General features: G+C 44.7%; 1 protein-coding gene across 2 annotated transcripts in view; it reads right to left on the reverse strand.

Moving 5' to 3' along the window:
- CYFIP1 (cytoplasmic FMR1 interacting protein 1) overlaps positions 1-15,892 on the reverse strand; it is a 167,343-nt gene that overhangs the window by 10,293 nt on the left and 141,158 nt on the right. For both annotated transcript variants that reach the window (XM_019524180.1, XM_019524179.1), the window contains exons 26-28: positions 8,899-9,029; positions 2,715-2,787; positions 1,377-1,471 (exon numbers count right to left, since the gene is read on the reverse strand). In XM_019524180.1, the coding sequence (XP_019379725.1) occupies positions 1,377-1,471; positions 2,715-2,787; positions 8,899-9,029 (299 nt within the window). The remainder of the gene's footprint in view (positions 1-1,376; positions 1,472-2,714; positions 2,788-8,898; positions 9,030-15,892) is intronic.

A 15,892-nucleotide genomic window follows, 5' to 3' on the forward strand; every position in this document is an offset into this window, starting at 1 on the left:
TAGCATAAGTCTGGCTGCTGATCCTAACCATCAAGAGCTCTGATATCTCACAGCCTTCAGGGACAGATCACTGGCTGCTGCTGGCTCCCCATCAAGCCCTTCTCTGTTGTCCCTCAGTCCTCCCCCAAAACTTGAAGCCTCCCCTTTCCCACCTCAGTTCAACAATAAGATAATTGGACATGGAAGCTGTGTCAGAAGGCCACTTCTGTTTCTCCCCAAAAATTCTGCTCCATGACAATTTGGTTAAGATGGGCCCTGCAGAGGGTACACACCTTACCCTATCTCTTTAAGTAACCTGAGCTGCATACATTCCTGAGGGAGGGGGAAACCTGCTCCCTCTGCCTACGTGACTGGCATCACATACCTGGGTGAGGGGCTTGGGCTCCCTGGGGAGCTAGGAACTGCCAGTCTGCCCAGCAACTAGTGATGCATGTCAAATTGGTTGGCTGACAGTAAACAGGTGCTGGCCTTCATTGGACCAGGTAAATGAGGTCATAAGGGCTATATAAGTTAAGGATTGTCCAGGAGGAGGGGGCAACAGCCATGAGGAAGACTCAGAGAGAGAAGAGCTGAACAATTTGAAACTTGCTCTTTCTCTCTCAAAACTCATGATCAAGGAACTGCCTGCCTCCAGAGGGAATGTCCACCTGCCTCTGGATGATACTTGTGAGTAAGCTACCTGAGATCTAACTAGATATATAGCTTGCAGTAGCTCAGATGTGTGATCAAAGGCTACCCAGCCATGCCAGTTTGCTCTGTGGGATTTCTCTGATATTGCTCTACCCTGTACCCTATTCCAACCCTACTCCTTGTAATCAATAAAGTGCTCCTTTGTACCTAGCGTGGGAGACTTATTGGGAGTGGGTCTAGATTATGCCTTGGGGTCCCCTTGGTTTGGCTAAGGGAGACCACTACTTGTGCTTCTGACTGAGAGAAGCACCCCCAAGTGCTTGAAGTGAGTCAAGTACCCTCAAGGGCTACTAGGCCTGTGTTTCCCAGGGTGCACAGAGCCAGAATCAAGCCCAGCCCTGGGTGGTGGCAGTTTTTACCCCAGGCTTGTGAGTGTGCTCCAGGAAGGAGGTCGGACAGATGTGAGGCACCCCCAGGGAGGCACTTGGAGCCTGGAAGGTGGTCGGGCACAGTGAGGTGTGTGGCTCAACGCAGGAGCACCCCCTACTGGCCCGCCACACGGCAGCACAGGCAGATGTCAACACCACAGTCCTCCCCCAAAACTTGAAGTATCACCTTTCCCGCCTCATTTCAACAATAAGATAACTGGACAAGGAAGCCATAGGCCATCTTTATTTATTAGAGGGCCCTAACATAGCTATGACTTTTGTGAGGATCTTATGGTTCTTAGGTTCTGGGATCATTACCTGTGGTGTTCCTAATCTTTCAATCAGAGGAACAAGATGGAGTGGAGCATATTTTGATTCTAGTCTCTTCATTTTAGCATCAAGTCTTTCACCCTCTAAAAGGCAACAAAAACAAAACCAAACAAAACTTTACTTCTTCTAACAGGGAAGCGACTTCATACTACTATAAAACAACAAAAATTGTGGTGCAGAAATCAGTTATCCTTATTAGAGTTTGCTTTTGTCACAGAAGGGAAATCTTTGTACAACTGTTCCTTTCAGAGGGGATCTAATTCAGAATAGCTTGCTTTTTCTTCAGTAAGCTGTTATTTGATACACAGGTGTACTGTATTAACAATGCTATTCTGTACCTTCAAATTTAAGGTAACTGCATGGCCAAAAGCCAGTGGCAAGATGCATTTAGTTAGTACAGTAACTAGATTCCACCTTCAAAATAAGACTCTAGTATGCCATCTCCAACACTGGTTTCCACATGTAGTTAGCCAATTAAAAGCATGCTTATCATAGATAGACCACTTACCTTCAGAGGCTGGAGTTATAATGAAGGTGGAATTGTATGTATAGCTAGGCTTAAAAAAAGCAGCATTCGCCCACTCACCGCTGGGGAGTAGGAAATGTTCTCTGGCGAGTGGGTGCGGAACATTTGCAGCAATCTGGTTAGTTTTATGGCTGCTTACAGGGAACCAAGCAGCTGCAGTGCACCTGAAAAGATGTACATTTCACCTTGTAACTGACGGGAACCCTATGGGCAGAGGCCCAGACAAATCAGTGCTGCTGGCAGCAGCAAAAGGACAAGGAAAAAGGACAACCAAAAAAATAAGCAATTATAGAAGGAAGTGGTGGTGAAATAGAGGAAACAATCCAGCAAGCGCTCACCACCATGATCCCCGTCTAGTTTTAAGCATGCAAAAAGTTGTGGGGATCACTGGGGGCCAAAGTCAGATCAGGAATATTGTTCTCTAAGTGTCCCAGCCCCAAATGGATTTGGTAACCTTACAAAATCAGGGCTGCTGTGAAAGGTGGAACCCAATGGGAGACAAGCAACCTCCACTTATGTCTGCTACTGGGAATGAAGCAGCACTGGATATCTCATTGTGTTGCCTTTGCATTTGTGCACTCCTGACATTTGCAGTGGGCACCTACAAATGATTAGTAGGCCTACCTGCCTCTATTCATTGTTCTGCATGTTTTTCAAGCCTGCAAACATTGGAGTTTGCTGTCATTGTTATGCAGACACAGTATTACCATGAAGGAAGTTTCTGAACAATTCCTTCACCAGCTAAAGCACAACACAGGGAGAAATAAATGCTGACAGAAAACAGGTCACCACACCCGTACCTTTGACATGAATCCTTGGCAGTATGTTCTGAAATGGTGCAGCATGCAGCAGGTCGCACACTTCCTCCAGGGACTAGGCCAAGAAAGAGCAGAGTGTATAAAGACCAAAGAAAATATAACATGGAATACCCAGAATGCCAAAATCTGCTTTGAATCCATGCTGGCATTTCCAGTATTTATTATTGAAACAGCAGAGGGCACCAAGCCTCCGTTGGTAGCCAGAACACGTGTGTACTGCTCTGGTCTCTTCATACAATCGCTTAATGACCATTTGGCGTTTGCAGGTTACCTTGGATTCAAACAAGCTACAGCAACTCTACTCCCACCCAGAGCTGGCAGCTGTTAAAGGACAGAGGATATTTATTGAAAAGACCAATGGAGAATGACTAATTTCAGTGTTAAAGTGACAGACAGATCCTGTGTAGACATACAAAAATGTGAACAAAGCAGTGAGTCATGCTTTTATTTTTACCAGTGCCGTTCCCATAACCCAGTCTCACATCAGGGCCATCTCCCTGAAAGGAAAAGGCTGAGACGCAGGAGAGTAATGGCAGGCTTTTGGCCTAGAGTCATTTCAAATTTTGTTTAAAAAGGCCAGGAATCCGGATCTGTTTCCAGAAATCCTTGTATATTTCCAGCAAATGGAGGGGCCAAAACTGAGGTAAGGGCTATTATCATTTGAGACCCCTCAAGGAGGAAAAAAAGAAAGAAAGAAAAAGAGGAACATTTTTTACATCCAGTAAGCATTAAAGGTTTTACAGTTTCTAGAGAAGAAAGAGAAAGCCATTAGCTGACTTATCTATCAAACACAAGAAACCCTACAGTTTTTCCCAGGAAACTATTTAGCATACCCACAATGACTATAAATGTTTAACTCTTATGAATTTTCAACTCTGTCAAGCTAATACGGTCATGGTGGTAATGGCAGTGGGAGTGGAAGTGGTGCACCGTCATACGACAGCACCACCGAGAAGCCCAATTGGGACAGGTCACACTACACAGGGAAGAGACAATCCCGGAGGACTTAGTTTCCAATATGCAAGGCCAAGGGATGACAGGGGGCAGAGAAACGTTGCTGCTGCTTCCCAAGTGCAACACACACACACACACGGGCTCCTGCCAACATCTCTCCTGCCTATGGCACACAACCAATAACAAGCTGAGGTACAGATCATCAATGAGCCATTGCAGAAATCATCCTCAAATCAAGGGCTTACTGCTGACAACCAATAAGCAAGCGCATGGAAGGAAGAACTGGCCCACCGCTGTTACCAGTGAAGGGATATGTGCGTTTGTTTTTTGGTGGGAGCAGAAGTACAACAACAGGTGGGGTAAGATGGTAAGGGAGCAAAGAAAGGGTGGACAGTGATGGAGAACAGTCAGAACACATGCCCCAGGCCATCAGCAGCAAGCAGTTTTGCAGGCATTGTGGCAGGAGGCCGGGCTCTCCAGCTTCTAGACAGTGGGGGTGGTACACATACCCTGCAGGCTGCAAACCTCGGAGGCTGCACACTCCATGGATGCCCTGCGCAGCTGCATAGGAAGTGCAGCCTCCCCCCTTGGCCATGCATGCAGTGTGAGCAAACTAGCCCCTCTCATCAGGGAGGCAGCCTACATGTCTCCCTGCTGTGTGTGCAGTGCCCTCCTGCTGCCCCGGCTCTGCTCTGTCCCTCAGAGCAGAGGCAAGGAGCAGAAGCCAGAGGAGGAAGAGCAAGTCTAGAGATCCCAGCTGCTGCAGCTGCAGGAGTGATGGAGGGAGCAGCAACCAGGCAGGAGCCTGGATGCAGCCCACAGGCCACCAGTTAAACACCCTGCAGAAGGCATGACAACAATGCAGGAAGCATAAAGATCCCCAAGGGGAAAATTGCTTGCTGGAGGAAAAGCTGGGAATGCAGAGGAACAGAGAGTTCAGCTGGCCAGATAGGAGGGGACTAAGCGGTGCAGGGCACTTGCTGCAGGAAGAAGCTGGCAGTTACTTTATCAGTCAAGAGAGGTGTGGTGTGGCCAGAACAGAACCAGTGACGCTCTTCATGGCTGCAATAATCAAGCCCAGCAAAGACAACATTTTAGAAGAAGGAGTAAAGAGGAAAGGCCAAAACTCTAAGATGTCCTTTAGGAAGCAGCAAGTTTTGGACGCAGCCTGAAGGCAAGTCTAGGGAGAGGGCAGAGTGGCCACCCCCCAGGTTACAAGCTGGGTTCCTCCAAGAACAATGGTGGTGTCCACTGTGATTGAGAAAGGAAGGAAAGTGGACAACTGGAGGAAACTATCTAGTGCCAGATTTATCTCAGCTGTGCTTAGGACAACAAATGGAAATCCAAACAGGCAGGCAGGCAGAGGTACTGAGTTAGACGCATGACAGGGCAGCAGCAGATTTGTGACTCTCCCATGAGGAAGGTAGCCAGAGCTGTGCTTGTAAGTTCACTAAAAAGATTTCAAGTGAGAGATGGAGAGGGCAGGGCCAAGGATGACAAGTAAGGGGCCCCACAGAAAAGCAGTGGGAAAAGTAATTCATTAAATGAGATAGTGTAGCAGCAGTTGAGAACAGGAGAAGAGCCATGAGAAAACAGATGAGAAACCCTCATGAGGAGTCATGGAAAACAGCTGACAGGTATTTCCACCTTTTGTGGCTGCAACAGTAGCCTACACGCGATGCCAGCTGCATCTGTCAAATGGATCGTGTACAGTTCAGGTCTACTAATGTACTGCAGAATTACAGAAAAAGAACAGGCTACTGACCTGAGAGCTGGAAACCTAAAATACTTCTGAAAGATGTTTAAAATCAAACAGCCACAGAGCCCAAAACAAGATAAAGCTGCCAGAAAGGTAATGACAGAATCATACAATGTTAGGGTTGGAAGGGACCTCAGGAGGTATCTAGTCCAACCCCATGCTCACAGCAGGACCATCCTCAACTGTATCATCCCAGCCAAGGCTTTGTCTACTCAGGTCTAAAAACCTTTAAGAATTAGGGGTGCACTGATAGAGAATTTTTAGGCCGACAGTGATAGCCGATTTTTAATGAGCCATATTGGCTAATACTGATCTGATTCTGATATGCAGCAGGGCAGCTTGGAGAGCAACATCCAGCTGGTAAGCCTGTTGTGGGAGAAGGGGCAAGGGGAGAGGGAAGAGTTGTGGTGGGGGCAGATTGAGGCCCGCACAGTGAGGGAGTGGGACTGGGGCAGGGGCAGAGCGGAGGGTGGAGCTGCAGGTGGTTCGTCCAGGGGGCATGCGGAGAAGCTGCTGCATGCAGCCCAGGAGGGCATGGGGGGGTATGTGCCCCCAGATGTGTGCATGGGACAAAGGTGGACTGTCACTGCAGGCTGGGGCCGGGGCTGCGCTGGGCTCTTCCCACACCCCCGGTTGGGCATGTGCCCCTGGTTGGGCCAGAGCCGCTCCCTGGACAAGCTGCTTGCAGCTCCGTCCCACGCCCTGCCCTGACTGTACAGCACCTGCCCTTGCCCCAGCCCCTGCCCCACTGCTTCCCTCACCACTGGGGCCTCAATCTGCTCGCCCCCATGCCCCTTCCCTCACAAGAGACTTACCACCTGGACCTGGCTGCTCTCCTCACTGCCAGGCTGTACTCCTGGCTGCCTGCGTGCATTTATCAGTGGCATTATCAGTCACATCAGCCAAAAAAAGCCGAGTGCCAATGCAGTCAATTCTCCTTATATTGGTGCTGATCCCATATGGAACCGATGTAAGAATCAAGGTTTCACAAGCTCTCTGTGGAACCTGTTCCAGTACTTTACTACCCTCCTCGTGAGAAAGTTTTTCCTCGTGTCTAATCTAAACTTCCCATGCTGCAACACGATAAAGGCGCGTAGCAACAGATCACCATTTCTCCTGTTTGCCCTGTTCACAGATTTTGCATTTTATGTGCTATGCACCTGTCAACACATTAAAAAGCTTATACAAGAAAAACACTGAGGTTGCAAATTCAAGGATTCAAAACCTAGGAAATATTCTTGTTCTCTCCCAGTTCTTCCTCATTTTCTGATTCCCTCTGCTCACTTGCATCCTCCCTTTGTTCTGGCTACCTAGGCTTCTCCCTTGCAGGTTCATTCCTTCCTCTCTGCCCTATCTGGCTCTTGCTAAGGCCCCCACTCAAGCTGTTCCTCCTTTTACATGTTACCTGAGGACCAGCCACAAAAAAAAAAAATTTGAAGTGCAGGAGAGAGCCCACACATGGCAGAGTTAGACTCTTTGTAGGGATCAAGCATGCACAATCCAACTGGAACACCGGCACTGCAAAGGGCTGGACCACGCTCCGCAGAGATGCAATTTTAAAGAATTTAGCTGCCAAATACCAAGAGGTCTGTCTCTACTGGGACCACAGGAACAAAGATTTTTCAGAGACTTAATTTTCCAGAACATGGGATGGGACATTTTTATGGGGACCAAAAAAAAAAAAAAAAAGGAACACAGCTTGCACCAGGACATGCTTACCAAATTTCAAGTCTCTGCTCTAAAACACAGAGGCCTTATTGCTTCTTGATGTTACTATTACTGGATTTTATTTGCCCTAATCATCTTCTCAGAAACAGTTAAACCAATTTAGCCGAAGTCTTAGAGAAAAATTCAGCTTCAGGCAGAGACCTGGCATGGAAGATTTTGGTCAAAAGAGTTTAAACTTGGAAGAGTTATGAACGAAAAGAAGGTCCTATAATTTAAAATGCCATGCGACCTTAACTGCAGGTGTCCTTACTTGTGCAGTCCATATTTTCCCTTTATATAGCATCTTCCACATAAATGTTACAAAACAGAAGTTCATTTAGCTTCACAACATCTGTAGGTCCTTACGTTACAGTCAAAGAAAACAAACAAGATGAAAACTGGCTTGGTCACATAGTCCATGTAGAGCTTTGGCCCCAATCTCCTGAGAACAGAGCCAAGTTCTTTTTATTCCCCAGACCGTACGTCACAATATAAGGTACCTTTTTAATTAACACTCCTGAAGCCCTCCAACAGCAAAAAAAGAAGCACGTCTACTTTCCGTCACAGCCTTGACAAACACTTCATCATTTTGCTTAATGATGACCTTGTGTTCCAGTGTGTCCTCAATGAGTATCTAGGGGTGAACTGCTGAAGTCTGTTATGCTAATTCATTCTGTTCTTAGTTAAATATAGAACCATCTAAAGTCTAAACACACTACAGTTTGTGTTTCTGATTAGAAAAAGCACCTCGTTTTCTTCATGATCTATGTATGATTAGTTATTCCAACTCCCTATTTAAAAGACATATTCCATACCTGCTCTCACCTTAGTCTTGCTAATCTGGCAAGATCTGAACTTCATGTGTTTCAAAATATAAGGATGGTCCATCAGGAAGTAACACAGAGACCAAAAGCTGTGTTAGTCTGAGGTCAGGCAGAAGGCAGGGTAGAGGGGCATCTTACAGATGTGGGAACCACACTATGTGCCCAATTTCTACGCTACGATCACAATATACTGCTCCTACATAACGTTCTTGCTGTTTTTACATTCCTGAGACGCACTCAGATTTGACGACAATACGAGACCAGAACAACTGCTCTAAAGAGAAACAGTGCTACTACATGTCCTCTGCAGTAGCAAAACATGAGATGTAATGGTTTAACCGAGGGTTGTCACGTATTCTACTGAAATTTATCGAAATTGGATGTAAAAACTCAAGAGTTTAAGAGAAAATGAAGAACACTACAATTGAGAGTCCTGTTTCTTGGTAAGTGATGGGGTCATAGTAGGCAGATGGAGAGAGGGTGCTCCTCATGCCTGATCCGAAGATCAGTTCCTCTTTTCAGTCCAGAACAGATGTATTATCCCTTGTCTCCCTCTTGCTTCCCAACCCCACTTCTTAAAGTGCATTTGCTGGAGCACTAAGTAATTACCCATTATGAAGACGGGATGCACAGCCAGGTCTCCCTTTTAGGGGCACTGTCAGAGCAGTGCAACTGATACGCTCTTCCTCAAGGCCTGACTACTGTTCACAGCCTCCTTTCCTTGAGCGTTAGAGCTCTGTTACACCAATCTTGTTTCTGCAGCCAAAAGATCTCTCCCCCCAGAATGAGTCTCTTTACTACAGGGAATCTTCAGTTCCCTGCAGGGAAAATTCAGACTCTAAGTCAGTGGTTTTAGTCTGTGACAAGTGCTATCAAACCTTTTGGGATGCACAATGTTTTCCAACAGCATTTAGGTACCTACCAGGCTCTGTTCAATGAGCAGACAGAAAAGCACAGCATTTCCCACCTCCCGCAAATTCTGGAAACACACCGTCTTCAGTTCTGCATATTCAACAATGTCCTTCAGCTGATGGTGGAAAAATTCCAGGATACCTGAGATCAAAATAAATAAATAAATAAATAAATGTGTGAGGAATCAAGGCCAACTATTCCAGTAGTGACCACACACAGAGCCATTAACTTACTGAGCTTAAATGTTAAGAGGCCCTGGTTATGTGAATAAAGTCACAGGAATCAGGACTTTTGTCCCGCTCTCCAAAAGCAATACAGCAGTTTTATAACAAGCAACACCTCATGAAAGACATTTATGCTAATTACCTCTATTGACTGCCCTGGTGCAGTTACACTGTGACAACTGCATTGACTCTGAGGGATATCTGCGCATCTTACTGTGTTGGACTATGTGTGTACTTGGCTTTAAGATAAACTAACTGAGCCATATTTAAGAATGTTCAGAAAAAAAGGCAAAATATGTTAAAGCTGGTGATGACTTTTGGAACTTGGATAATTTGTGCAAATTAGAAGTTTCCAAGGATTTTGCAGGGAAGGACATGGTATGTTACTTGGGGAAAAGGGCTCCTGAGGAAGGAAGATGCAACAGGACCCCTGTTTGCTATCAGTCCTGCCTGGGCTTCCTGTTTTTGATACTGTTCCTGACCCCAGGGTGCACTTCACTCAAAAAATCGCTGCCAATTCCCAACCAGGAAGGAAGCAATGACACAGAGGGCTGAGGAGATGGAGAATCCCTTCTGGAGAGTGCTGTCAGCTTCAGATTAATGCCAGTGGAAGAAGAAAACTGCAGCACTGCTCTGAGAGAGAGAATGAAGGTGCTGTGTGTCTGGCCTGGGGCTGAAGTGGACAGTAGAAAAAGAGGGAGAACCAGGATTTATCAAACTGCTCATTGGCTGGCTGAGGATGAATTCAGCTGAGTAGAAATTCAGCTGCTATTTCTAGCATAATTTTTCACAAAACAACAGACAAACAAACAAAAAACCCTCCACCTCAAGAAGATTCTTGAGTTCAATAATACAAGACAGTGTAAAGTTCCTGAACAGTAAGCGAAAGCAGCAACATCTCTTACGTGAATTATAGAGTTAAATGGTGTTCTCTCTGTCCATCCAATTGAGTATTATCCTACTTTGATGGTAAATGACATGGAACAATGAAAAAGGCAAGCAGTAAGACTTTCCAGGCATCCTTTGAGATCACCATGACCTGTACTAAGTTAGTAGTTTGGATGCAGTATTGGTGCAATCCATTATTGATGCTGGAGACAGAAGTCATGCACTTACTAAATCAAATCTCCCTGAATGAGAAAAATCACACATGCAAATGTAGGACCAACCACCACTCAAGGTGCAAGATATGGCCAGCCTAATGTTACCTCTTTCAACATTTTTCTGACTTAACAGGTCAGTCAAACATATGATTCATTCTGTTAAAAACAAAAGAGTGCCCTAACAGGACATGGCCCTTTCACTGAAGCACTGCTGTTGAAGGCCTCACCACGGGGAAGGCATCAGGTCTTGACGGATTATCCAAATTCTGCAAGACCTTTTGGCTCCTCCTCAGCCTGGACGTCCTGCACGTCTTCTAGGAGAGCATCAGTGAAGGGATCATACTGGTCAGCTGCTAGTGAGCAGCAATCATGCTGCTTCCCAAGAAAGGAGATCTTGGTAACATGAAGAACTGGCAACCAGTACTGTACGCCTCTGTACCAATTACAAAATCCTAACCAAAGCTGTGACTAACCAGCTCGGTGTGGTCATGGCATCCATTGTTGGCTCAGAACAGAGCTACAGTGTACCTGAAAGAACCACCCAGGAAAATCCGTGTCTGCTACAACGACATGCTGGCAGCTATGAAACTCAATAGTCTGAACATTGGCCTGGTCTCCCTGGATCAAGAAAAATCCTTCAATCGGTCAACCACAATTTCTTATTCTGGACTTCAAAAGCCTTTGGTTTGGGGCCTGCATTCTCCCTCAACCATCCAGATCCTGTACCAGGATATCTTTAGCTTCCTGAAGGTGAATGGAGAGCTATATGCCCTGCTCCCAGCACACAGGGGCACCCAGCAAGGCTGCCCTCTTTCCAAAATGTTTTATGCCGTCACCATTGAGCCATTGTTCCACATGCTATGGCAGTACTTGATGGGCCTGGTCTTCCCATTGGCCATGACCCCAGCTGCTGGCGCTGTACTACCCCTTCCCATGCCAACGATAACAGTGGTGGGATCTGCTTTGCAATTCCTTCTGGGAAGGCACTGTACAATCAAAGTGCATTATTCCTGTGTCCTCTCTGCCTGCTCTGGTACGACTTGGAGGCAACACCTAGTGGCAGCAACACCAGACCAAGCCCAATTGGCCTGATGTACCCTGTACAAGCTACCCATTGCCAAAAGAATTGGTGACCTCCAGTAGCAGCTGCTGCATGAGGCCCTGGCTGCTGTCACTCTGTTGCCCTCAGCACCCTCTTTGGCCTGGACTTGGACTTCTCCAAGACTGTGTACATCTTCTCTACCCTGTACTGTCCAAGTTCCTGCTGAACCAGGCCAAGATGGTGACTCTGAAAAGTCACAAAAACCAAATCACAAACACCAGCTCTGACAATGCACTCCAACTCTTCTGCTTCCTGATCTGGGCGCATGTGAATTTGAACACTTCACCTTGTAACAAAATGAGGACCAGTTTGTGTCATGCTGGGCCACTGAGGGGGGCCTCCACAAAGTGGAAGATGGATATCTGGTGCATAAGAGACGTGAGGGAGAGGATTGCAATCTCCGGTGACATGCTTTTTGTTGCTAACAAGTGTTTCATGCTCAGCTCCTGGGAAGGCCACATACCTCTGCACATTCTCCATTTGTTTTTAAATATTTGTATAATAAGGGTTTAAAAAGTTAAAAAGTCTCTCTCTCAGCTCCTTACACCCAGACCTTCAACCAAGACTTCTGTTTCTTTAATATAGCCCCACTAGACACCAATAAAAACCTGTGCTTGCCTCCATGCAAATTAAAACACCTCTCAAGGTCCAGCCAAATTTAATAGAACGCACAAGAAGAGAGTGTGTGCATGTGTTATAATAAAATCACCCTTCATAAACAGACTTTTAGTTGGGTCCCATTTCATAGATTGCTGTCCTTCTCCAGCACATGAAATCAATGGCTCAAAGCTGTGCATTACATATTTTGGTTTATTCCAGTTAAGACCTATAAGCAAATTAAACACTAAAAGGGTTTTGCTGAAAATATCTCTAATGATCAGTTTGACATGGCACTTAGCAATAAATCCCTGAAAGCTTATTAGATTGTTTTGCCAAACAGCCAACTTATATTTAATCTGTCCTCTGGATCTACAATTAGAATGACCATGCATCACTTACTGCCAGGAATGCGCTTGTTTTTCAGGGCACATCAAGACAGGTTGACAGAAGTAGGTTTTGTACCCGTTTTTATGAATTACTTTGTCCCAGCTTCCTGTAAATTTCTGTGAACTTTTGAAACTGGAGCCCATGAAGCTGCCAGCAAGAAGACTGAGCACAAAGCCCACTTCCGCCATTCCTGTGGCACACGGCCACCCTGCTGGCTCACTGGAGGCAGCCCTCCCCAATATGTTGTATCAGTCTCACTGAGCTGCTAGCAAAAAGCGGCAATTTAAATCACCGACTTAAAATGGGTGGTTGCTTCAGATCAGGTGGAGGCTTTGTAAGCTTTAACCTTGAAAAATCTGTGGTACCGAAACTTTACATCAAAAGTATTAGAAAAAATCAATATACAGAAGCTTGAGGGTAAGGATATCGATGACAAATTTTACTGTAATACGCCACTGCTGGTAGGGTCTCTTACTTATATTTATGAAAGTACTATATGCAAAAAAGAAAATTAAGGCCCTAATCCTGCAAAATCTTAAAGCAGGAAAGCAGGAGGAGAATTCACCATTGTGAATAGTGCAGCTGACTTCCTCAAGATTACTAAAACATTTTTACACCTAAGCACATGCAGAAGTTTTGCAGGTCAGGGACTAAAACTGTACTTATTAGAAACTTCTTCCATGTCATGATCATTACAAAACACAATTGCTTCATAGACAAAAAACAGTAAGTTATACTTTCAATACACCTCACACAGTTATTGTGAACTTTCATATTGTAGACAACAGTTCAAAAAACAAGGCTCCTAAATCCACTTGTATGTACTTCTAAAAATCCATCCTGAGATACCTAGAATGATTCAAAAACACAAGTGCCACCATTTCTCACATGTAAGCCTTAATGGATGCATATGGCCTGGTCCAGGCATATGTTGCAAGGTGATATTCCTTTATAAATATACAGTAAGTTATTTACTTGTCAGTTTTATAGTTCCTATTTGTGTTATTCTTTTAGCAATAACAACAAGGCCCTAAGCATGACTTATGCAGAAGCAACAAGAATCTGAATGCATGCTTCTGGGGGTGGGGAAATCGCTGCATAAAATATACATGCTACTAAGTTAGCTAGTTTCCTAGTACAACAGCTTTGGCAGTCTACACTTATAAAGTGGGAAGTGAGGAACTAACATGTTTCAAGATAAATGAAAGCAAAACTATTTTGTAGAGTTTGAGTCTGGTGGGTTTTACAATTGTTTTTTAAAATCAGTTTTTATGCACCCTGACCTCTTGGCAGTGCTGTAAGGAACAACCCTACCTGCTGTCAGCAGCTTTACATATGCAAGAAATTACCATTCTCTTCACCTCCTTTACAAAAGTGAGGTCTGGATTCTGGCAGGGGCTCTGGGGCTAATAACAGCTTGTTCAAGGGGGGGAAAAAAGAGAGTGCAGGGGAGGGAGGGAGAGGGAACAATCCCACAGTTGCTGCCAACACTGATGCTGTTGCGCCACTGTGGCTGTGCAAGTCAGGCCACCCGGTCTGCAATTAAAACAGTATTTAATGCACAGCTGATACCAGTACATGGTGATACTAGAAAAGGCAAATTCTCTCTGTACAGCCACCACCCATCATACAGGTGGAATGCATCTTGCAGGCTCTTACTGCTCAGCATCCCTGCAAGCTCCAACAAGGCAAGCAAAATGTTAAAGGAACCACTGCCCAAGGATGATACAGGCAGCAGGCTGGAGCCATGTGCTGGACACAAACGCTAGGAAAACACTGTCAAGTTCTGGCGAGTGTTTCAGTGATGCCAACCTCCATCTACATCTGACCACATGGTAAAACATATGGTTGTACCATATACAGCAGATTAAACATACACAATAAAGCCAGAACATTTTCCTAGAAACCTAACCCCATGCCTCCAAATCAAATGGTCCTAGGAGTAACAGTTGTATTGAATTGCAGATGTGGTGTACAACTTCACACCTTAGACAGTGTTTCATTTAAACAAACTCAAAAGGCACAATTTTTAAATTACTAAATCACCTTCAGATTCACAGTATCCCCAGGAACAATTATTCAAGACTCTTTTTCAAGGCTGACTAACTCTTTAATTAAATTTCATTATCCATACAGGCATGACCGGAAAGGGTGACTTGACTAGACTTATTTAATGTTATTCATACATTTATTGCTTGCATCTATCTGGTTTGCACAGCTTTCAATAGCAAAGTTGCTTTGTGGTAAAATATTAATCCTGTAGACTTTACTGGATATAAAGGACCGGGTCTCATTCCTGCTTCATGGCTCAGAGATCCCTCGGCTTGTAAGGGAGATGCATTTTAGCTGCATGGTCTGGCTTCCTAAATTTGCTGACAAAGTCAACATAAGCCATTTAAACTGGTTGGATTTCAACATTGGAGGTCACACCTCATTTTCTGTAAAACAATCCTGCTTCGTATTGAAAAGTTACGGTCAACCGTTCAACAAGTCTATCACCTATCAGGTTTTAGGACATAAATCTGCTACCTGTAGTACACTTAAAGCACAGATTAGTGTCATGTCTGATTTTAAAAAGAATTAAGTTGGTTTAGTTGTTTGCTATGATTTACTTTCTGCAGTACAATGCTTATTTGCTCTTTATGAAGTTAAATCTCTCCTAAAATCCATGTTAAAAAGCCACCTCAGAAGCTGGGTGCCATAGTATAACCTTTAATTTTATGTTCTCTCTCATATAGATATTTTAATACAAACCCAAGGTCCTGATCATGTAAATACATACATTTTGCAATCGACTTCAGGAGGACTATTTCCTACATACAGGGTGAAGTGCATGCATAAGTCTGAGTCATCAAGGCCTATTATACATTACAACCTCTGCACCCGATTGCTTTGTTCACTAAATGAGAATGCTGTTATTCCCTTTTTTTGTATTTGATAGAGCATTTATTGCCTCACCAAGGCTCTTTAGGATTTTCATTTTATGAAAATGCTATTTCAATTTCTGCTTTGTTTTCCCAACAGGGGATTAGAATAATTTTTATTCCCATCCAATAAGCACATGCCTTTGAAGGCCATCTCCAAGGCAATCGGCTTTCAAATAGCCTTACTGAAAGTCTTGAGATTTCACTGCAGAAAGGAAAACAAAAGTTTAGAACACTAGGCACTTGAAAGTGAATGCTGTGCAGGCAAACGCACAAATACTTGGGTTCTGAAAAGCATTAAAACCAGACAGCCAAAATTTCCCTTTTCTCTGGTTACACTGAAGTAGACTGTGAACCCTGGCTTCACTCTGAATTCCCTGTCCTACTGAGAGGATCCAGAGTAGTTTACTGGCATACTTCCCTTCTGATCACATTCTGGGAGGCTTCCAGCAATCCTTCTCCTCCTCCTCACAGCTTGCTAAAACAGCTGAAAAATCTGTAGCCTTAACACCACTCCACCAGTGCCCTGGGGCACCAAAACAATATGGTATGAGACGCCCACGGATGGTGAAGACTGAAACACTACCATTTTTGGAGACAGAGGAACTGGACATATATAGATTCAGGGACTGGTCAGGCCTTAATCCTTTTTTTTTTTTTTTTT

The sequence above is a fragment of the Gavialis gangeticus genome, unplaced genomic scaffold, assembly GCF_001723915.1.
Source record: "Gavialis gangeticus isolate Ggan-Ray unplaced genomic scaffold, GavGan_comp1, whole genome shotgun sequence".
NCBI classification, from domain to species: Eukaryota; Metazoa; Chordata; order Crocodylia; family Gavialidae; genus Gavialis; species Gavialis gangeticus.